This window comes from Leptodactylus fuscus, chromosome 3, assembly GCF_031893055.1.
Source record: "Leptodactylus fuscus isolate aLepFus1 chromosome 3, aLepFus1.hap2, whole genome shotgun sequence".
NCBI lineage: Eukaryota > Metazoa > Chordata > Amphibia > Anura > Leptodactylidae > Leptodactylus > Leptodactylus fuscus.
This window is the reverse complement of record NC_134267.1, coordinates 15,166,594-15,189,788: the sequence shown is the minus strand read 5'-3', so window position 1 is coordinate 15,189,788 and position 23,195 is coordinate 15,166,594. Positions and strand designations below refer to the sequence as shown.

The following is a 23,195-nucleotide window of genomic DNA, read 5'->3' as shown; positions in this document are numbered from 1 at the left end:
TGCGACATACAAGGAGGTTTCTCCGAGTAGGACCATGGCCGTGGATTTCGATGGCGGTTCTCCTTCTGATCGGTGTCCATGAGATCAATAAAATGGCGCTGGACTCCAGTCTGTGTCATACAGTTCCAGGGCATGCGGTCAAACGGGATAGTGGGGACCTTAACAGATCAGCTGTTGGACCCCTACAGATCCAATATTAACGGCCTAGCCTGAGGACAGGTAATGGATATTAGAAGGTTGGATCACCCCTTTAATGAGGCCATATTGGAAAGGCTGCTTGCTATGAACAGCCTACCTAACAACCATGTACAAAAAGCGGTGGCTGTTAGGCGCCGATTGCATAGCCACCATGCAGCAAAGCGGACAGAAGCCATTTCCTACCTGAACCTCTGTTACGGTTTCCGTTTTAGGTGGAGATCCCCCCCTTAAAGGTATGGCAGCTTCTCCCAAAGCAAGAGACTCCATACAGAATAGTGAAATGCTATAAGAACCCGGACGACATCGTCCGCCGCGTCCGCCAACCGATATACAAAAATGAAAATGTAAAAAGCGACTATGCATCAGAGCATAAAAGGCAGAAGATCTTCCATTCCGTAAAAACAACAAAAAAACAAATAAAATGCGGGTTATCGTTTTTCAGTGCCCGCCCCGGGCGGCGTCGCCACCGCGCCGGGGGATGAAGTTTGTGGCTCTTGTCAGACAGTAAAAGCCTCGTGAAAAGAGGCAATAAAATAAATACTAGGAGGTCCGATAAATACAGTGTGCTATGTAGGAGGCTCCTCGCCGGACACCGCGGCGGCGCTGGGAGGATCCCGCTGCAGGTTACAGCTGTGTCGAGGACTGTATACTCGGCGCCGGCTCTACAGGACTGTCCACGGGTACCTGGTAACACAGAGGAAAATGGTAAGAGTCAAGAAAACAAACCCGGAACACCCAATTCCAAGGGCAAACACTTCTTAAGTGGATAGGGTTTCCATTTTTCGGGTCCCAAAGAGCGGATACCCAAACACTAGTGTCAGCATTCATTAGCAGTGTGGCCAAAGTGCAGCATGTCTATGTACGGTATGTGCGGGGTCTCAGTATTGGAGAGAAAACGATGATCCTGGGACTTCTACTGAACACCAGTCACAGTCTCGGCGGACAACAGAGCGAGAGACTGTGACGCTAGGTTCACACCTGTGTTCTGGTATCCGTTCTGTGCTTTCCGTCTTCTACATGCAAGAAGACGGAAAGCACAGACCGGGTCTGGCTGTGAGCGGCGGTGAGCGTTTTATGCTCTCTGCCGCGAAACCGGTTTTTTTAAATCCGGACACAGAGTACTGCATGTCCGACTCTGTGCCCGAATTAAAAAACCCGGTTTTGCGGCAGAGAGCATAAAACGCTCCTCGCCGCTCACGGCCGGACAGCTTTCTCACCCATTCAAATGAATGGGTGAGAAAGACTCCTGCAGGTTTCCGTATCCCGCTCTGTTTTAGGCAGGAAACGGAAACCTGCAGAACGGAGAGGACAACGCAGATGTGAACGAGCCCTTTCTAGATCACATGGCACATTAGGAAATATAACGCCTTACTTACAGACTTGACATCGGACTTTGTGATTCCAGAATTTACGTTGTGTCGCCGCAGGTCAGACTTGATAAGAGCTGGAAGAAAAACACAATCCATGATACATAAGACTATATCACACTGTAAGGACATTATTAGACAGAATGGAGATCAAGACTGGGCTTAAAGGGGTTGTCTGGGACCAAGATATCGATTGCTGTGGCCTCTTCACTGCTTAGCAAGTACAGCGCCACACGTTGCATAGTGGCTATGCTTGGTACTGCAACACAGCCCTGTTCATTTAAAGCTTTTTCTAATCCAGGGGTGGGCAATTAATTTTCCCATGGGGCCACATGAGTAATTGTAACGGTTCTAGAGGGCCATGCGCGTCGCAGCAATTTAGCTCCACCCACTTCTCTGCTGACTCCGCCCATTCTCAATCATTTTCCCATGTGCCCCACAAAGTAAAATCCTCCTACAGTCACCCTAACATTATACCCCCCCCCCCCACATTATAACGTTTCCCTCCAAATGTCCCACAGTATTAAGTCCCTCTCCTGGTGCCCCAGTATAAACCAGCAGAAACTAGAGGGGACATTAAACTGGGGGCAACTAGAGGCAGACATGTCCCCCTCCAGCTACCCCCCATGGTTTAATATCCTCCTACATCTGCCCCCTAGTTTAATGTCCCCCCTCCATGTGCATTCAGTGTAACTGCCCCCCTACATCTGCCCCTAGTTCCCCCCTCTTGCTCACACATGCTGTCTCCTCTCTCTTTATCATCCAGCAGCCTCCATTGCCGGCAGCTTGCAGGAAGCACACAGTCCCGTGTGACTCCGCCCACTAACGAGTCATAGCCTATCCTGGTGATAGGCTGTGATGACATCATCACAGGTCCTTCAAAAACCTTCCACTAGCTATGCCGGCCACATAGAAGCAGTCAGAGGGCCGGATGTGGCCCGTACATTGCCCAGGTCTAGTCTAATCCATACACACATCCTACTATCACCGTGCCCCTTTAAGACGTACCCTCTGCTTCCCTTTCAGATTAGGATCTTGTTCACATTCCAGGTAGATCTTATATCTGCACTTTGTTTTATGGTCCAGGCTGTGCGACCTGCTGATCTTATAGAATCTGCAATGTTTTCTGTTACTTATTTACTGACCGGACAAGAAATGCACAAAATATGCAAACAATGCAATGTAAACAGGGCGTACAGAAACTGGAAGGGTTAACCATTAGCCCCATATACACGGAGAGCCCCCTGTAGGCTTAGCTGAATTTGCAAAACGTGGACAAAAACAACCCCCCCCCCTTCCTTAAAGGGGGTGTCCTAGTTAAAACAAGGAGGTGGCATGTTAGGCCCAGCATATCCCTTTAACTGTGTCAGTCACCCAGCCTTTATAATACCCATCTACTTATACAGCAGACATCCTCTGGCAATAAGCCATGCCTGCCGGTGACTATTCCCAACCGCGGTAACAACGGGGAGGAAAAACAATGTACGTGAGACGTTAGTCAAGAGTCTGAATTACAAGAAGATTCCTCAGGAATGGACTTTCAGGTGAAACAAAGAGTAACCTTGCCCATGGCTGCCCACAATGTATACGCCGCACTATGGAGCAGGCACTGACTCTGGGCACCTGGTAAGTTCTGCACATGTGCAGTACGCTCCGTGTTGGGGGCAGCGCATGTCGTCAGCGCACCCAGACGAGCGGGCAGAGAGGCCTCGGGTGCAGTGGGCACTGTAAAGAAGGGCATAATGGGGGTGTTGGGCAAGGACTGGGAGATTTGGACCACTGGCCGTGAATTGGGACCATTGTTGTCACCTAGGACTAAAGAGATTTCTGGGAATTTTATCCTAAGAACAGGTCATCAAAGTGATATCCGGGATCCCCACAGATCAGCTGGTTGAAAAGAGTGAACGCTGCAGCACCTCACTGAATACCAAGCACAGCGCTGTACGTATTGAGGTTCACTTGAATGGGACTGAGCTGCTGCTGTACCATGTGACAGGTCCTTGTCCTATATGTTGGACCACAACTGATCATCAATAAGGACAGGTCATCAATCTCTAGCTCCGGATCACCCCACAGTCAAAAAGACAAGTATAATCAGGGGGGCACTAGCGGGCACCGAAGAGGACGTGGCTCAAAGCAAAGAGAAGGAGCAGAATTAGGTTCAGGTCACCCGATGAAATGGTCACTGAATACCAAACACATCATAGGGGCCGTGCTTGGTATTGAAGATCAGACGCAGTTATTTGGATGGGACTGAGCTGCGGCTGTACCATGTGAACGATCAACGTGACAAGGGAAAGGCAACAGAACACGTGAGCCCAGCGGCCTCTTCAAAAACGGTTGATTTGGGTGGGGGCAGGGGTCATGTGTCAGACCCCCAATATACAAGCCCTGGAAACCCCTTTAATCCGAATGCCTACTCCATAGGTTTTTCCACAACTCTCTTGCATTCTGTCTCCACATTGGTGCAGAGTGTTCTATACTCGGATTTGGGGAAAAAAAAAGCATATATAATACTCGACCTACAACACGTGCACACTCGCTGCAGGAGAGATGTTGTAACCTGCAGACCATTGTACGGCTCTTCACCTAGCTGGCGCTGGTGCGTGCGCGGTACTGTTTCCATGAAGACGGATCTACATACTCAATCTGGCTCTTCCAGTTTTGCCGTCTACGTAAAATCTTCTCAAAAGCTCAAGAACAAAGCCCAGAGAGTTGTGGAATCCCAAGACGGCGGCCATGCCCAGTCTGTAATGTATTCTGCGGAAATACTCTGCGCCCTTCCACCGTCATGTGACCTGGCCTACCTCTCTGTGTACCCGAGTAACCTGCGGTAGATTGTTTACACATCAGGTGTGCTCGCAGATCATGTGACCCCTCACGTCGCTCAGACTAGTCACTCCCCATAAATACACATCTATACTGTACGTCCCAGAATGCGGCTAGTTCATGGCTCTCATAAGTCTATTAGCACCCCCTTGTTACATGGACGACTCCTGGCTACCAATAAGGAGCCCTCAGACTGGAAAAACCAGTGACCCGTCAGTGACGGCACCTGACATTCCTAGAAGTCTGATGTCACCAGTATCCGCCTGCGTAGGGTAGACACATATTTACACACAGCAGATGGCAGTGTACCCGACTATCATGTACGACAGGGAGAAGTTACCCCAAATTCTTCACACCTCCTGCGTTCACTTCCTTCTCACCCACACAGGAGGTCGAGAATCACTTCTGGTTTCAGCTGGAGATACAGAATTCTTACCTGTCCCCATGATAACCCCGCTCCCCTCCAGGCTGGAACCCAGCCCAGATCCTCACAAAGGATACGCTACGATATCATCTCGGTGAACCAATATCTCCCACCTATTACTTAACCTCAAATTATGCAACGCCACAAAGTGTCATCCTGAGTCTGCATGAGGAAATAAGAGCCGTGAAGATCGAGGTGTTCTTATAACACACCACAAGGAGCCATTGATGTACTGTGTGAATTAAAGAGGACCTCTCATGGTCCGGGGCACAGGCAGTTCTATATACTGCTGAATTCAGCGCACGGTCGGCTTTCCTGATCTGTGCCCCGGGTGAAGAACTATCAGAGTACCGTAGCGCTTTACAGTCAGAAGGGCGTTGCTGACAATCAGTCAGGGACGTCTTTCTCCACAGCAGCGCCTATCGCGCTGTACAGTGTGAGCGGGGAGGAACGTCCCCACCCTCTGCTCACAGTGCTGGTCCATAGATGAGTATTATCAGGAGGGGAGGGGGCGTTCCTCCCCGCTCACACTATACAGGCGCTGCTGTGAAGAAGGACGTTCCTGACTGATTGTCAGGAACGCCCTTCTGACTGTAAAGAGCTACAGTACCAGCACCGAAAGCTCTTTACCCGGGGCACAGATCGGGAAAGCAGACAGTGCACTGAATTCATTGCACCGTCGGCTTTCCAGCAGTATATAGAACTGCATGTGCCCAAATCATTGAAAGGTCCTCTTTAAGAGGTAGATTTCTTAGTACAGATCATCAAAAGGTTATAGTGGCGATCCTACCCCTGTGACCCCACAGATCAGCTGGCTGCAGAGGCCTCAGTGTTCGGGTGAGAGCTGCAGTCTCTTCAGTGTTATATATTGTACGGGTGGTGCTTGGTCCCTGTTCAGGACTGAGCTGCAGCTACACCGTGTGACTTAAGGACATGTTAGAAGGGGGTTATCCCATTTTCTAATATAAGATAAGCCATCAATATTAAATCTGTGAGGATCTGACAGTCAGTACCCCCACCGATCAGCTGCTCTGGAAGCATGCAACGCCTGGTAATGTTTCCATGTTGCTTACTTTCGGTACAAAGTGCAGCAGTGGCTTGAGGTCTAGTCTATGGGAGAGCGCTGCAGTATTTAACACTGCGGCTACACAGAGTACGATGAGCGAGCAGAATGTAAACTTTATCGGGAACTGTACTGTCTAGAACAGCTGATCTGCAGGGATCCTGGATGTCAGCCCTCCACAGATCTAATACAAATGGCCTATGCTAACTATAGACCATTAATATGAGAGAGTGGAAAATCCCTTTAGCGCTCAGCTCTGCTACATCTGTATTTCAGACATTATGCTACACTGACTTGTAGGGTCAGGATCCCGCACTGAATACACGTGTGTGTCTTACCAGACTGTTACACCCAAGTGTAGAAATTACAGCATAGGGAAAAACCAAAGACCACGGGTAACAGAGAAGCTAGTCACAGAACATCTATAATTACATAAACTGGTTATATATATATATATATATATATATATATATATATATATATATATATATATATATATATATATATATATATATATACACACACACACACACACACACAGCACTGCTTTCTGCTATAAGTGGTGCAGACCAAAACCAACCAGCAACTTACCAGTTAAAATGATTCCTACAAACATCCAGACACAGAGGAAGATGTTCCCCGCCTGCGGATTGTAATCGGTTATGAGCCGTCCCTGTGCCAGAGTGAAGAGAATCCCAAAAATCTGCAAGAAGACACAAAGATGAGACCGAAACGTACAACGCAGGACATGGCGGATTATTAGAAATGAGCAAGTCTTAAGTCTGGACTGGAGCTGAGCTGCAATAGCACCACATGGCCACAACACGGTGTAAGGAGCCGTTTTCAGTGCTGGGGTGTCGGAGCCTCACCCATGTGATACGGAGGACTTATTGTAGGGATAGGCCATGAATATCTGGCTAGTCTGTGTATACACTAAGGAGGTCATCCAAGGCAACGCTACACGCTGTTCACATGGACAAACCTGCCTGATATTAATAGTAATGGTGGGATGAATGACTGGCTCCAGAAAGCCTACACCCGGGTCGCAGAACATTACTAATAACTAGGATCATCCTATAATGGTCACATAGATCTGCAGCCAAGCCTGGGAATAGCCGTCCATGAAGACAAGCCGGTAAGCAAATGAATCCAGGACAGAACGGTACAGCTGAAACAGGACAGAGCAAATATGGCGGCACACGTGACCCAGAAACAGGACGAACACAAGAGGAACAAATCTGTACAGGTGGAGTCAGAGGCTTAAAGGGATTCTACCATTAAAAATCTTTTTTCTGTGGCTAACAAGTCGGAGTAGCCTTTAGAAAGTCTATTCGTCACTTACCTATAGATGGGATCTCCGCCGCGCCGTTCCTTAGTAATACCGGTTTTTACCGGTATGTAAATTAGTTCTCTGGCAGCGATGGGGGCGGGCGCCAGTGCTGAAAATGCGATGAGGGCGTCCCCACTGCTGCCCGAGAACAGGATCCTGCGCGGCCTCTATCTTATGCTGGATCCTCCCCTTCTTTCTTCGGCGGCTTCACCTCTGTCGGTTCTGACACTAGTAGAGCCGACCGCGCATGCGCGCAATTGCGGCCTCGGAACTATGGCCACGCATGCGCATTTGGCTCTACTAGTGTCAGAACCGACAGAGGTGAAGATGGAGCAGGACGAGTAGAAGACTACCAGGTAACTGCACATACAGTATATGGGATCGGCGCTCCGCTATCCTACACCTACCGCAGCTTTTATGGCCTCCCACTCTACATCCATACACAATAATACAGAATAGCTCCCAGCGTTCTTCCACCCGACTCGCTAGCCTTTCTAGAAGATTCTGGAGCGAGTCTGACGGATTTTTGACCATTCACCCAGCAGTGCGTTTGTGAGGTCAGAAACTGCTGTTGGATGAGGCGGCCCAACTCACCGTCTACATTTTATTCCATCCCAAACGTGTTGGATGGGGTTGAGGTCTTGGCTTTGTGCAGACCAGTCACGCTGACCCAGACCAAACTGGACTTCATGGCCTTTGCTTTGTGCACAGGGGCACAGCTGGAACAGAAAAGAAGCCTTTCCCAAAAGTCGAAAGCATAGGATTGTCCAAAATGTCTGCTGAAAGACCCGCTGAAAAACACCCCCATAGCATTACCCCCTGATCCACCTAACTTTACAGCCGGCACAATGTGGTCAGGAAGGTGACGTTATCCTGGTAGTCACCAAACCCAGATGGGTCCATTAGACTACGTTTGTCCATATGGTGTATACTGAGGGGCTTAGCGATGGGGATGCTAGAGAATCCCTTTAAGGCTGTTGGGTGGGCTCATCCGTGACTACTAGAAGTGACCTCTGAGATACAGCTCTGACCCTTACACTGGCTTGACGCAAACTTAATCAGTTTCTTCTGACCCCATCTTAGACACCGATCCCTAACATATGGGAACACAGGTCAGCTTCTCACCATTAGGCCTACACCTACACAGTCTATGTGATGTGTATACGCTCACTACAGCCATATCTGTATACCTACCTGGGCTGAAGCGTTCAGCAGTCCGGACGACGTGCCCTCTGATTCTGGGTATGTGATCTCGACAGCAAACTCAAAACCCAGCGGAAGGTAACCAGTCATAAAGAACCTGAGAGAGGAAAAAAATGGACGCTGCCTTTAGGGTGCATTCACACTACGGAACGCCAGCGTGTATCACAGCCGTACACGCCGGCGTTACAGCAGGGCTGCCGGACACTTCCCATTCATTTCAATGGGACTGCTCGCAGTGAAAGAATCAGCCCATTCATTTCTATGGGGAGCGCTCGTATGCCGGCTCCCATAGAAATGAATGGGAACTGCTTTATACGCCGCTTATTCTGAACATGATTTACGTTCAGAATAAGCTTCAGGAAACGTAGTGTGAATGCACCCTTAGATTGTAAGCTCTGGTGCACTGAGGAGATTAAATACAATGTAAAGCCAGACTGACTATTACAATACTCTGCTATGGAACTACAACTCCCAGCAAACGTATGACAAGATCTGCACATACATCAGATTTTATCTGTTCAGTATGGACGTACTCTAATAAATTGGATCAGTAATGTAATGTATGTACACAGTGACTGCACCAGCAGAATAGTGAGCGCAGCTCTGGAGTATAATACAGGATAAGTAATGTAATGTATGTACACAGTGACTGTACCAGCAGAATAGTGAGCGCAGCTCTGGAGTATAATACAGGATAAGTAATGCAATGTATGTACACAGTGACTGTACCAGCCGAATAGTGAGCGCAGCTCTGGAGTATAATACAGGATAAGTAATGTAATGTATGTACACAGTGACTGTACCATCAGAATAGTGAGCGCAGCTCTGGAGTATAATACAGGATAAGTAATGTAATGTATGTACACAGTGACTGTACCAGCAGAATAGTGAGCGCAGCTCTGGAGTATAATACAGGATAAGTAATGTAATGTATGTACACAGTGACTGTACCAGCAGAATAGTGAGCGCAGCTCTGGAGTATAATACAGGATAAGTAATGTAATGTATATACACAGTGACTGCACCAGCAGAATAGTGAGCGCAGCTCTGGAGTATAATACAGGATAAGTAATGTAATGTATGTACACAGTGACTGTACCAGCAGAATAGTGAGTACAGCTCTGGAGTATAATACAGGATAAGTAATGTAATGAATGAACGCAATGACTGCAGAATAGTGAGCGCAGCTCTGATGTAAAAGTCAGGTTTTACAGTACACTGTCTGCCTTCACCATTGGGTGGCGCCAGTGGCCCTGCCTGATTTATTATCATTTATTGCAGAAATCTGGCATAAACGATGCCTAAAATCTATACCAGCTATGAAATGGCGTAGATTCAAGTGCATGGCACCAGCGGAGGGTGCACCACCTTATAAATCAGACACACCCTCTGCTAGTACAGGAGATATGAAGACTGACATTACACATGCCAGTCTTCATAAACCTTCCCCCTAAGACTCCACTCCTCCATTACACTAATATCTTACCCGAGGACTCCTCCGGTCCCAAACACAATAAGGAGGTTATTGAGATTGAGAGTGAACGTAAAGACCAACATCCCGATGAAGGATAAGATGTAGACGATCAGCGTGGTCTGCCTGCGAGGAGTGAACAGAGTGTTAATGGAGCGGTCATACACCCGGGCACACGAGTCCGAAATATCTCAGCGCAGAACACCATATAGCACAGGTGGAGTCCACATACTTGTATGTTTTCGTATAGTCCAGCCACACTCCGCAAATAACGGAACCGACCATTCCGGCGACAACCAGGGTGAGCCCGATCCTGCCGGCGTTTACTTCTTCATTCTGTCAGAAAAATGGAGATTGTCATTTACTGCACTTCCTATAGATTGATGGCCTGGCCTCATCAATATGTGTATGGTGGGAGTCCAAACCTGAGACCCCTACTCATTGTTGGTTGAAGAGGCCACAGTATACAGATGAGTGCTGCAGCCTCTTCACTGTATACCAAGCACAGCGCTGAATACTGTATAGTGGTTGTACTTGGTATTGCAGCTCAGTCACACTCACTTGAGACGGACTGACCTGATGATTCACCATGTGACCAACGAACGCGATGCCATTGACAAAGGGAAATGGTCACGGCAAAACAACTGTAGGGGTCCCAGGTGTCAGACACACCAATCCCATATTGATATTGATGGCCCACGGATAGGTTATCAATACAAAAGTCATGAAAAAAAAGGATATCACCATTTGACATTCGCCTTGTATCCGCGGACGATACTGACCTCATAGTGATATATAATCATTTGGTTCAGCAGCGTAGACAGAGAATAGAAGGATCCCGTCATAATCCCTGCAACGAAAAAGGAACAAGATCTTTATCTTCGGCGCGGATAAATAACATAGGTCTCAATAGGCCGAGGCTATACAGGAGGCTGATGGGGCCGTGACGCTGCAAAGATCAAGAAAATGACTCATCAGCAATGAATGGTAGATCTGAACACGCGCCAAACGCTTCCTCATAACAGAGTGGGAAGGCGATAAGACCGTGTACAGACCTGCACTGATGTGAGGAAGGTAAACACAAAGATCTGAGAAGATGTGGAAACATTACACAAGAACAGGCGGATGATGCAGCCGTCCCAGGAGTGTGTTACAGGTCATTTTAGTTGTTCCTGGGAATTAAAGGGGTTTTCCAGTATCGATGGAAAAACGGGGACTAACTGGGGGTGGAGACAAAATAAGGACACACATCTATCCCAGTTCAGGTGTTGTGTCTCTCTTTCCATCCAGTGCTGGGTCAGAAGTATAGAGGCTCAGATGATCCCTGCGGCCAATTACAGGGGCTTAGTAGTCACCTGATGGGGACTAGTGACATAGCAGTAGTGACATCACCAGTGCCCATCAGGTGACGGCCAGGGACAACATGAGCCTCTGTAGTTCTAGCAGGACCAGTTCTGACACCCGAAAGAGGAGAACTTGACACCCAGTATAACAACATTCCAGGCCCCTCGGTTTTCTAGTGATCCTAAAAACCCCTTTAAGGATTCTATCCTTAAAAAATGTGTTGTTTTTTTTTTGTTTTGTTTTTTTTTCTCGATCAAAGGTAGGATTAGCCTTAAGAAAGACTATTCTTCTCCTACCTTTAGATGTCTTCTCTGCGCCGCTGTTCAGTAGAAATCAGGTTTTTTTTTGGTATGCAAAAGAATTCACTCGCAGCCCTGGGGGCGGGCCCAGAGCTCAAGCAGCACTGGAGGCGTCCCCAATGCTGCGAGAACTCTCCAGCGCCGCCTCCATCTTCTTCAGGAACAGCCTCTCTGCAAGTCTTCATCCGGAGCTGGGTTCAAACTTCTAGGCCTCGGGCAGAGTCAACTGTGCATGCTCGTGGTCACAAGAAAAATGGCCGCTTACACGGTAAGTAAGCTGTGTAAGCAGCCATTTTGTTGTGGCCCGTGGGCATGCGCAGTCGTCTGCCCGAGGCCTAGAAGTTTGAACCCAGATCCGGATGAAGATGGGCAGAGTGGGTGTTCCTGAAGAAGATGGAGGCGGCGCTGGAGAGTTCTCACAGCATTGGGGACGCCCCCAGTGCTGTTTGAGCGCTGGGCCCTGTGTAAGCGGCCATTTTTCTTGTGACCACGGGCATACGCAGTCGACTCTGCCCGAGGCCTAGAAGTTTGTACCCAGCTCCGGAAGAAGATGTGCAGAGAGGCCGTTCCTGAAGAAGATTGAAACGGCGCTGGAGAGTTCTCGCAGCATTGGGGATGCCCCCAGTGCTGCGAGAGAACTCATTTGCATACAGATGAAAACCGGGATTTATACCGAACGGCGGCGCGGAGAAGACATCTAAAGGTAGGAGAAGAATAGCCTTTCTTAAGGCTATTCCTACGCATGATCGAGAAAAAATGTGATTTTAATGATAGAATCCCTTTAAGAATGTTCTGCCATACTGACAGCAAGCAAAACTGTATATAACTGAAATGCTAAGTAGATTATCAAGTTGCAACTACAACTCCCGGCGTCTCTTGACAGCTCGTGTAGTCTCCATCACCTAACCAGAGCGTCATCTCATTGTAATAACAGAAGGCAATGAACATGGAGCCCCCGTCTTACCGTAGCTGATCAGCAGCAGCACAAAGGGAACATTCTTGAAGAGATTGATGATGGATTGCTTGTAGGAGTATTGCTCGGCAGCGCTGTCCTGCATAACGGCCTGAGACTGACTCGGAGGGATCTTCGGCTTCTCTTTAAAGACTGAAACATAGATCGAGTAATAGCCATGAGCCTAAGGGAGACGTGGACAGAGGGGGAGGACGTACCAGAGTCTCACAAGGGTTCCTCACACAATGTCTTATGCCTTATATGTAACTGGATGACTTGCTGATCAGTGATGGTCTGGTTGCTCAGACCCCCACTGATCAGGAACACAGGGTGCATGCACTGTTCCATTCATTTCAATGGATATTGCTATATTAAAGTTACAAATACAGAGTAGATTGGGGGGGGGGATGCACTCAGATACCAAAAATTGGATTTCCACCCATGACTTTACAGGTTGGATAATATTTACTGCTGAAATCTTACTGTCCTGTGCTAATAACTCATCAATACCTCTCCAGATCTAAGACGTTGCACATACGTATCCATAATCCAAGATAATGACAGATTAACCCAAATACTCCGCATTACGCAAACCTTCGTCTTCCTCTGCCTTGTAGTCACCACCAAAGGAACATCGAGAATTTTGTTTTCGGGGTTCATAGGATATGGACGTATAGATATAAGTTATATACTTCTATTTTAGATCATGACAAAAAATTTCTATAGGAACGTTTCCAACACACGGGGGAAGTTTATGAAACGTCTTAAAGAATAATCGTCTTTGATGCCCGTAGCAATATAGAACTATAAGACGTCAGAGCTATACTGTGACTCCTTTTTATTAAACTTCAATGGGAGATAAAATTGACGTCAGTATAAGCCGAGCTGCAGTACCAGTGCCCGGCCACTATACAGGGAGTGGCGCTCTATACACTCTATAGTACACAGACCGGTCGCACCTGCAAACAGCTGATCCGTGCATACGGTATTATTATATTATAGGACTAATACCTGGTCTGGCCATGCTTTTGGAGTGCAGGGACTGTTTCATCGGGAAAGCCTGCAAATGAGAAGAGAACAGCTGTACCCCAAAACGTCAGACATGGGGTGAGACACACAGGAATGACCATAGGGCTACAATAGAAAATGGATCCAGGTCATTGGATAGTCGTAGCCCACCCCTACCCCACGGCACCACTCCGCCGCTGTTATAGTTGCTTCTATACCATATAGGCAGAATTGCTATTTAAAGGGATTCTACCATTAAAACCCTTTTTTTGTGGATAAGACGTCGGAATAGACTTTAGAAAGGCTATTCATCTCTTACCTTTAGATGTGATCTCCGCCGCGCCGTTCCTTAGAAATACCGGTTTTTACCGGTATACAAATTAGTTCTCTCGCAGCGATGGAGGCGGGCCCCAGCACTGAAAATGCGATGGGGGCGTCCCCACTGCTGCTCGAGAACAGGCTCCAGCGACGCCTCTATCTTCAGCTGGATCCTCCCCTTCTTTCTTCGTCTTTCTTCGGTGTCACCTCCGACGCCTGCGCAGTTGGCTCTGCCAGTGAGACACTAGTAGAGCCGTCTGCGCATGCGCGCAATTGCGGCCTTGGAACTATGGCCACTGGCTGGCATGCGCAGTCGGCTCTACTTGTGTCTCACTGGCAGAGCCAACTGCGCAGGCGTCGGAGGTGACACCGAAGAAAGACGAAGAAAGAAGGGGAGGATCCAGCTGAAGATAGAGGCGTCGCTGGAGCCTGTTCTCGAGCAGCAGTGGGGACGCCCCCATCGCATTTTCAGTGCTGGGGCCCACCTCCATCGCTGCGAGAGAACTAATTTGTATACCGGTAAAAAACGGTATTTCTAAGGAACGGCGTGGCAGAGATCACATCTAAAGGTAAGAGACAAATAACCTTTCTAAAGACTACTCCGACATCTTATCCACAAAAAAAAGGGTTTTAATGGTAGAATCCCTTTAAAGAGGAGCAGTCACCTCTCCCCACAAGGTATAACAATGATGGAGCACTTCTTCATAGATCTTTAAATTGTGCTGTTCCTCTGTTACTCCTCCTAGAAACTTATGAGCAAGTTGACAAGTGGGTGTTACCGGACAGAGGCGTGTCCTCACATAATCTGACTGTCCAATCGGTGCTATCAGACTGCAGGGACACACCCTTTCGACAAGGAGAATGGAAACACCCAGTTGTTCATTTGGTCATACATTTCCAGGAGGAATAGCAGAGGAACACCACAATGAGATCACATGCTCCAATACATGCATTTACTAAAAGCGCCATATCATGAGAGGAAACAGATGCTCTTACATATGATGGCCTTACATGACCCCTTTATATAAGCACACATGTCCTTTAGGATGAGATAGGACAGCGCCCCCTGTATACAGTATATACCGTGTCCTACTACAGCAGCGTGACCGAGCGGCCATACTTACTATGTGTTACACAGAGGAGATAACAGCGCACAGAGCTGGAGGAATAGAGGCTTTTGGCCATGAACCGGCTCCATGTGAAGTGACCTCTGACCGCTGGCTGTGACCACCTGCAATACGAGAGGCCCCGGCACATCGATCTGTGTGTACATTGGGTCTGATACAAACAGAATTCCCGACCAAGTTCACACAACTGAAATTGCTTCACCGCGGCTGCACGACACCTCGGTAATGTTACTCGGCAAATCTCCTCTTGGATCGCTGCCATCTGCCACCTACATATAGGATCGCTATTTACACCTTTCACTAGGGGTGAGGCTCATACGGCCTCGAGCATAGATAGGCGGCCATACCTGGGAATTATTATATGTAGGAAAGGTGCAGCTAGAGGGGATGGAGCTGCAAGATACTATTCAGGATCAGACGTGCAAATGTAAGGGGGCACTTATGTCTTGTGCAATGAAATAGGAGGGCGAGGCTTAAAGGGGATGTCCTGGGGCTTTTTATTTACTTACCTGTCCTGGGTTATTGTAGTCAATGGACCCCGGGGTTCTCATCAGTTCACCTCCTGTGAGATTGTTGAAGGAGGCAGAGCATCCAGTCTGTATGTGGAGCCACAAACAGGGCATTGCATAGTGTATGACGGCACTAACAGGGCATTGTACCGTGCGGGGAGGCAGTAACAGGGCATTGTACCGTATAGGGTGGCACTAGCAGGGCATTGTACCGTATGGCGTGGCACTAACAGGGCATTGTACCGTATGGCGTGGCACTAACAGGGCATTGCACAGTGTGGGGCGGGACTAACAGGGCATTGTACAGTGCGTGGGACGGCACTAACAGGGCATTGTACCATATGGGGTGGCACTAACAGGGCATTGCACAGTGTGGGGCAGGACTAACAGGGCATTGTACCGTATGGGGTGGCACTAACAGGGCATTGCACAGTGTAGGACGGCACTAACTGGGCATTGTACTAGGTTTGGAGGCACTAGCAGGGCATTGTACCGTATGGGGTGGCACTAACAGGACATTGTAGAGTGCGTGAGGCGGCACTAACAGGGCATTGTACGGTGTGTGGGACGGCACTAACAGGGCATTGTACTATGTTTGGTGGCACTAACAGGGCATTACGCTAAACCCATATACCTTACAGTAGTGCCAGCGAGGATCAGCAATAGTCCCTGCTGCCTAAACAAGTTCTGTGCAGGCTGCAGGAGCCATTACCGATCCCCACTGTCACTATTGTGCATTGCTGGCACTTACTACTATTGCACACAAGGGCTGTATCTATGTGCTTGGAAACAACTCTACATCAAAATCAATGTAATAAAGTAAATCATATAATGTAATAAACCTATAACACATGACCTGCCACCTGGATAGTAACAACGGCATCTACTAAGTATGATCCTTCATAAAAGCCTCGTAACCTAAGGCTAAAGACATGCAAATAAAAAAAATTATCTATGTAGCCAATTACTCTCTGGATATCTGTGTTCTGGGAAAGCTGGGTGGCAACTGATATGGCCCTGCAGCTTTGTGATCTCCTCATCATCATTCCCATCTAGGTGACGTTACCTCTCCGCAGTCACAATTGCCGTTTACTACCAGATGAGTTTTGTCAGGTGACGGCGCCGCACAAAGCACAAACAGCCTCTGGGACCAGGTCCAGGGCGCTCAGCAAGATGCCGGTTGCATCACAGACTTGTATTTACTGAGGGAATATAAACCTAGCGCACATCTCAATGTGGGACACAGGCCACCAGATGTAAGGTTACGATTTACTAGATGCAACGGTGCGCACTGGTGTCACCTGTACAGGAGGAGCTTAAAGGGAACCGGGCACATTAAATATGCAGAGCACAGGTTATAGGGCAGGGGTAGCGGAGCAGACCGATATATAAAGATTCAGGAGAACTAGCATGATATTCATTTAACCCTCATTCTGGGCTTAGGAGTCCAGTGGGCGGTCCTACACAAGGAAGGGCAGTCAATCAAAGACTTAGACAGACGCCCCCACTCCCAAATACCCACCAGGGGGCTGTGACACCCTTATTGGGAAGTAGACCGCATCCCTTCACACAAAATGGTCTTGGTCCTTAGGCAAGTATGGAATAAAAGTTATTGGGTAGGGGGCGCCCCATGTCTGAGAAGGTTGGAAAACACTGAAATAGATCATCAAAGCTAGATGGGCGAGGATCCAGGCGTTGAATCTAATACCAAGAATCAATCGCAAGTCCTAAGGACAGGTCATCAATACCATTCGCTCTTAAAGGGATCCCATCATTGAATACCCTTTTTTTCTCCTTAACATGCCCCCAGTGCTGCGAGAGAACTCATCTGCATACAGACAAAAAACGGAATTTCAAGCGAATGGCGGTGCAGAGAAGACATCTAAAGGTAGGAGAAGAAGAGACTTTCTTAAGGCTATTCTGATATGTTAATGAGAAAAGAATGTGTGTGAATGATAACTCCTTTAAAGGGATCCTATCCAGGGACTGGGTAAAAAAATAAAACAAAAAACAAAACAAAACCATACTTGTTCCAGGGTTCTTTATGCCCTGAATTTTAGTGTCAGGTTGGTTTAGATGGGTTCACATGAACAGAACCAGAACCACCAGCAGGTCAATCTGCTTCCTCATCCTCCTGGCTTTATTACTATATTGATCTATTCTGCCGGCCCCCGTAGTACAAATAACTTACCTGTGCACACGAGAAGAAGAAGGACCCGGACCGACTTTGGGCAGGGTGCTAGTTTAGATTATGTGACTCGGAGTACACGACTGGATGCTGGGGTACAGCACCGGCATCCAGTCGCAGCTACCCGTATTTCGGTCCAGATCCTCAGGCGGCCTCCGTCTCAGGTTCCAGACCAAAATACCCAGTGTGAACTTACCCTAAGGGTATGTTCACATAGAATTCTTTGCAGGGAGATTTTGAATCTGTCTCAAAAAAAACACCTCCCATTCACTTCCATGGGAGTCAGGTTCAGATTTTTATTTTCCTTCTAACAAACCTCATTGAAATGAATGGGAGGCAGAAAAATAACAGCGTTTTTTCTGGCCCCCGTTCATATCAATGGGTTTTGCAATGCAGAATCCGCAGAGTTAAAGCTGACAGAAAGCTGATAAAATCAGGTAGAAGAAAATAAAAAAAATCTGCTCACTGGAATGAATGGGAGCATTGGGAGGAGTTTTTAGTGGTGGATTACGGATCAATAATCCGCCTAGAAAAACCTCTGTGTGAACATACATTAAGATTTACCCCGACTTCCCTGCTCAGGACACAGCAGGGCCCTTCCACCATTACCAAGGCTGACAGGTGAATGCGTCCTGACAAATATGGACAAGACGTGTGAGCTCACAAGACCAGCGCTACCTCGAACTACTGCACATCATGCCTGAGGTTGTCCCTTTATCATTGGGATAACAATGGAGGATGTGAGGTCGTCCTCACCTGCAATAGTCAAGACGAAGAGAAGCGTGGATACCGCGGCCGTGCCGTAGAACATAACGCTGATGTTGTGCGATGTCACCTCAGTCTCATTCGACTTTGGAACCAGAACTGGAGGAAGAAGAAAGCCGATGGCAGTGCCCAACTATGGAGGAAAGAGAAGAGACAATGAGACACAATGCAGGTAAATATACGAGGCCCGGCATGATGTCTCCCATTATAGGACTCCTATTGCCCAATGTTATTGCAGCGGCAGATAAGGGGACGTTCAGAGGAGCTCTCGTGACTCCGGGGAAGGCCCGTTCCAGAGAATGTTCTCTTACTAGACCTCACACAACCCTCTCCAGCTCAACAAGTGTTTATACAGGGAGGAGATAAATACACTAGAAGGTCATGTATACACATTTACTGACTACTGCAACCAGCTGTTACTGAAAATATATTAGTAGCCCCATATATATATATATATATATATATATATATATATATATATATATATATATAGATTCGAACCCAGGACTCCAGTGCTACAAGGCTGCAGTGCTAACCACTGAGCCACCGTGTTGCCCCCATAGGTCTCCCATTCTTTCTGTAACTCATACGGCATTGGTTCCCACACAGAAATGAATTCCTGTACCGCAGGAAGAAAAAAAAACAGCAGCACGGTCCTTCTTTCCTTCGCTCCTTGCTTCAGATTTCTGCTGCGGGTACTAAGGGAACGATACGCGTCATCTGAATAAGGCCCTGCTGCAGGACGAGACCTGCAATCCTACTGATACTGCGCCAGTCAGGAGAGACATCTTTGTATATAGAGTAGCGTAGTCAGTTCTGACAACTCTCAGTGTATTCCTATGAACAGTTACGTTACAAGAAGTCTATGTGTAGCCCAAATGTCAAGTGGGTGGTCCTGGGCTGGAGCAGACGGCTATTAATGACACTTATCCCACTATCCATGGGACATGGAATAACTGACAGTCCCCCTAAAGTCTCCTTGTGAATAGAGTGCCAGTGCGCTTACATGACGGGTACTCCATTCACTTCTATGGGGCTGTCCTGTAGATAGGGTAGAAGTGTCCATAACGGCACAACCCCTTTAAGACCGCGCATGGACCAAGTGTAGCGAATTAGTGACTGGGGCCACAATGACATGCAGTCCATGAATTCCTCTGACAATAATCAGAGCCGCACGGGTTTCTCACCATCTGACGTTTGCCACAGATGAATAAGAGAAAAAACAAAAATAATCTTCGTCTAAGCACCCCCTTAGGGATAATTCACACTGCTGGATGTGTGCGCGGCATCTATAAGATGTTGGTGACATTCCTCTGGATAGAGCGTCCCTGTGGCACTGCTAGAGTTAATCTCCCGCGCCTCTTTATGATGTGCCATATGGACGCCCTGTATATAATGAGGAGAGGGGATCTCCCCAGTGCCAGCCAGGATTAATGTCCATGCCCTCCCCATTCCCTGCCACACATCATGCCCTCCCTATTACCTGCCACACATCATGCCCTCCCCATTACCTGCCACACTTCATGCCCTCCCCATTACCTGCCACACTTCATGCCCTCCCCATTACCTGCCACACTTCATGCCCTCCCCATTGCCTGCCACACTCCATGCCCTCCCCATTGCCTGCCACACTCCATGCCCTCCCCATTGCCTGCCACACTCCATGCCCTCCCCATTGCCTGCCACACTCCATGCCCTCCCCATTGCCTGCCACACATCATGCCCTCCCTATTACCTGCCACACATCATGCCCTCCCCATTACCTGCCACACATCATGCCCTCCCCATTGCCTGCCACACATCATGCCCTCCCCATTACCTGCCACACATCATGCCCTCCCCATTACCTGCCACACTTCATGCCCTCCCCATTGCCTGCCACACTCCATGCCCTCCCCATTACCTGCCACACTCCATGCCCTCCCCATTACCTGCCACACTCCATGCCCTCCCCATTACCTGCCACACATCATGCCCTCCCCATTACCTGCCACACATCATGCCCTCCCCATTACCTGCCACACATCATGCCCTCCCCATTACCTGCCACACTTCATGCCCTCCCCATTGCCTGCCACACTCCATGCCCTCCCCATTACCTGCCACACTCCATGCCCTCCCCATTGCCTGCCACACATCATGCCCTCCCCATTACCTGCCACACTTCATGCCCTCCCCATTGCCTGCCACACTTCATGCCCTCCCCATTGCCTGCCACACTCCATGCCCTCCCCATTGCCTGCCACACTCCATGCCCTCCCCATTCCCTGCCACACTTCATGCCCTCCCCATTGCCTGCCACACTCCATGCCCTCCCCATTACCTGCCACACTCCATGTCCTCCCCATTGTCTGCCACACTTCATGCCCTCCCCATTAACTGCCACACTTCATGCCCACCCCATTGCCTGCCACACGTCATGCCCACCCCATTGCATGCCACTTGATGCCCTCCCCATTGCCTGCCACACTCCATGCCCTCCCCAGTCTGCCACATGTCATGCCCTCCCAATTACCTGCCACACTCCATGCCCTCCCCATTACCTGCCACACTTCATGCCCTCCCCATTGCCTGCCACACTTCATGCCCTCCCCATTGCCTGTCACTTGATGCCCTCCCCATTGCCTGCCACACTCCATGCCCTCCCCATTGTCTGCCACACTTTACGCCCTCTCCATTGTCTGCCACACTCCATGCCCTCCCCATTGCCTGCCACACATCATGCCCACCCCATTGCCTGCCACACATCATGCCCACCCCATTGCCTGCCACACTTTATGCCCTCTCCATTGCCTGCCACACATCATGCCCACCCCAATGCCTGCCACACTTCATGCCCTCCCCATTACCTGCCACACGTCATGCCCACCCCAATGCCTGCCACACTCCATGCCCTCCCCATTGCCTGCCACACTCCATGCCCACCCCAATGCCTGCCACACGTCATGCCCACCCCAATGTCTGCCACACGTCATGCCCACCCCAATGCCTGCCACACTCCATGCCCTCCCCATTGCCTGCCACACTCCATGCCCTCCCCATTGCCTGCCACACATCATGCCCTCCCCATTGCCTGCCACACTTCATGTCCTCCCCATTGTCTGCCACACTTCATGCCCTCCCCATTGCCTGCCACACTTCATGTCCTCCCCATTGTCTGCCACACTTCATGCCCTCCCCATTGCCTGCCACACATCATGCCCTCCCCATTGTCTGCCACGCTTCATGCCCTCCCCATTGTCTGCCACGCTTCATGCCCTCCCCATTGCCTGCCACACTTCATGCCCTCCCCATTGCCTGTCACTTGATGCCCTCCCCATTGTCTGCCACACTTTACGCCCTCTCCATTGTCTGCCACACTTCATGCCCTCCCCATTGCCTGCCACACATCATGCCCACCCCATTGCCTGCCACACGTCATGCCCACCCCATTGCCTGCCACAGGTCATGCCCACCCCATTGCCTGCCACACTCCATGCCCTCCCCATTGTCTGCCACACTTTACGCCCTCTCCATTGTCTGCCACACTTTACGCCCTCTCCATTGCCTGCCACACGTCATGCCCACCCCAATGCCTGCCACACATCATGCCCACCCCATTGCCTGCCATACTCCATGCCCTCCCCATTGCCTGTCACACTTCATGCCCTCCCCATTGCCTGCCACACTCCATGCCCACCCCAATGCCTGCCACACTCCACGCTCTCCCCATTGCCTGCCACACTCCATGCTCTCCCCATTGCCTGCCACACTCCATGCCCTCCCCATTGCCTGCCACACTCCATGCTCTCCCCATTGCCTGCCACACTCCATGCCCTCCCCATTGCCTGCCACACTCCATGCTCTCCCCATTGCCTGCCACACTCCATGCTCTCCCCATTGCCTGCCACACTCCATGCTCTCCCCAATGCCTGCCACACTTCATGCCCTCCCCACCCCCTGTACCCACCTGGTTGCCCAGTACAGCAGTGGCACAGGCAGTGGACACCTCCTTGGGTCCAAACCAGACTGATGCCACCCTGGAGGGCAGCCCGAGGATGAAGACCTGGGCCACGGAGCACACGACCTGGGCGAACATGGTGACCGGGAAGAGGTCGGGCCGGGCGCTGGCGCACTTGATCCAGGCACCCAGGCAGTTGAGGCCGGAGCCCAGCAGCGCAGTGAGCCGCAGCCCTCGGGTGTCCAGCAGCCAGGTGGCCGGGAAGATGAGCGGGATGTAGGCCACCATATAGACCACGGAGAGCCAGTCGATGTCCTGGTTGGAGACCTGGTAGAAGTCCTTGAAGATGCTGGCGAGGATGGAGTACTGGATCCACTGGAAGGCGTTCACCAGCGAGTACAGCGAGAACACGGCCAGCACCGCAAAGCGCCGGGGGAACAGCCGGGTCTCCAGCTGCACCGCCCCGCCGGGGAGCATGGCTTGTGTCTCCTCCGGCAGCTCCGTGCTGGGGCTCACACATACCGTCACCACGTCCCCGTTACTGCTCGGGCTGGCCAGTCCGTCCCCGCTGACCTCCTTCCCCAGCCCATTGTGGTGATGGTTCAGCTCCGTGGACACCATAGCGATGATACTCCCAGCCCGGCCAGCGTGTACTGCGAGGAGAACACTGACAGCTAGCGATTGTCATCTCCACACGAATGAGCCGGCATCCGGCGACCAATCAGAGAGCATCATGTCATCCATTCAGCCAATCAAACAGTGACTTCTAGTGTTGTGGCTACGCCCATCTGTGCGATCTAGAGGGTGTGTGACGGCTGATAAAATAGGAATTAATAAAAGGGCGGGGACGAAGGGGCACG

General features: G+C 49.7%; 1 protein-coding gene across 1 annotated transcript; it reads right to left on the bottom strand.

Moving 5' to 3' along the window:
- Positions 1-627: 627 nt before the first annotated feature.
- FLVCR1 (FLVCR choline and heme transporter 1) lies at positions 628-23,117 on the bottom strand. Its single transcript, XM_075267137.1, has 10 exons — positions 22,345-23,117; positions 18,387-18,528; positions 12,493-12,633; positions 10,668-10,735; positions 10,118-10,221; positions 9,901-10,011; positions 8,406-8,511; positions 6,473-6,584; positions 1,575-1,642; positions 628-882 (listed from the first exon to the last, which is right to left on the bottom strand). The coding sequence occupies exons 1-10, from the start codon at positions 22,954-22,956 to the stop codon at positions 823-825; spliced, it is 1,524 nt and encodes a 507-aa protein (XP_075123238.1). The 5' UTR covers positions 22,957-23,117; the 3' UTR covers positions 628-822.
- Positions 23,118-23,195: the final 78 nt, after the last annotated feature.

What these genes read in the sequence shown, in the direction of transcription:
- FLVCR1 (XM_075267137.1), bottom strand. Translation starts at nt 22,956, where the DNA reads ATGGTGTCCACGGAGCTGAACCATCACCACAATGGGCTGGGGAAGGAG. An exon ending in TGCTGAACGCTTCAGCCCAG is followed by an intron (nt 6,585 to 8,405) that starts GTAGGTATACAG and finishes GTCTTCTTGCAG; the next exon opens with ATTTTTGGGATTCTCTTCAC. An exon ending in TGTAGGAATCATTTTAACTG is followed by an intron (nt 1,643 to 6,472) that starts GTAAGTTGCTGG and finishes TTTTTCTTCCAG; the next exon opens with CTCTTATCAAGTCTGACCTG.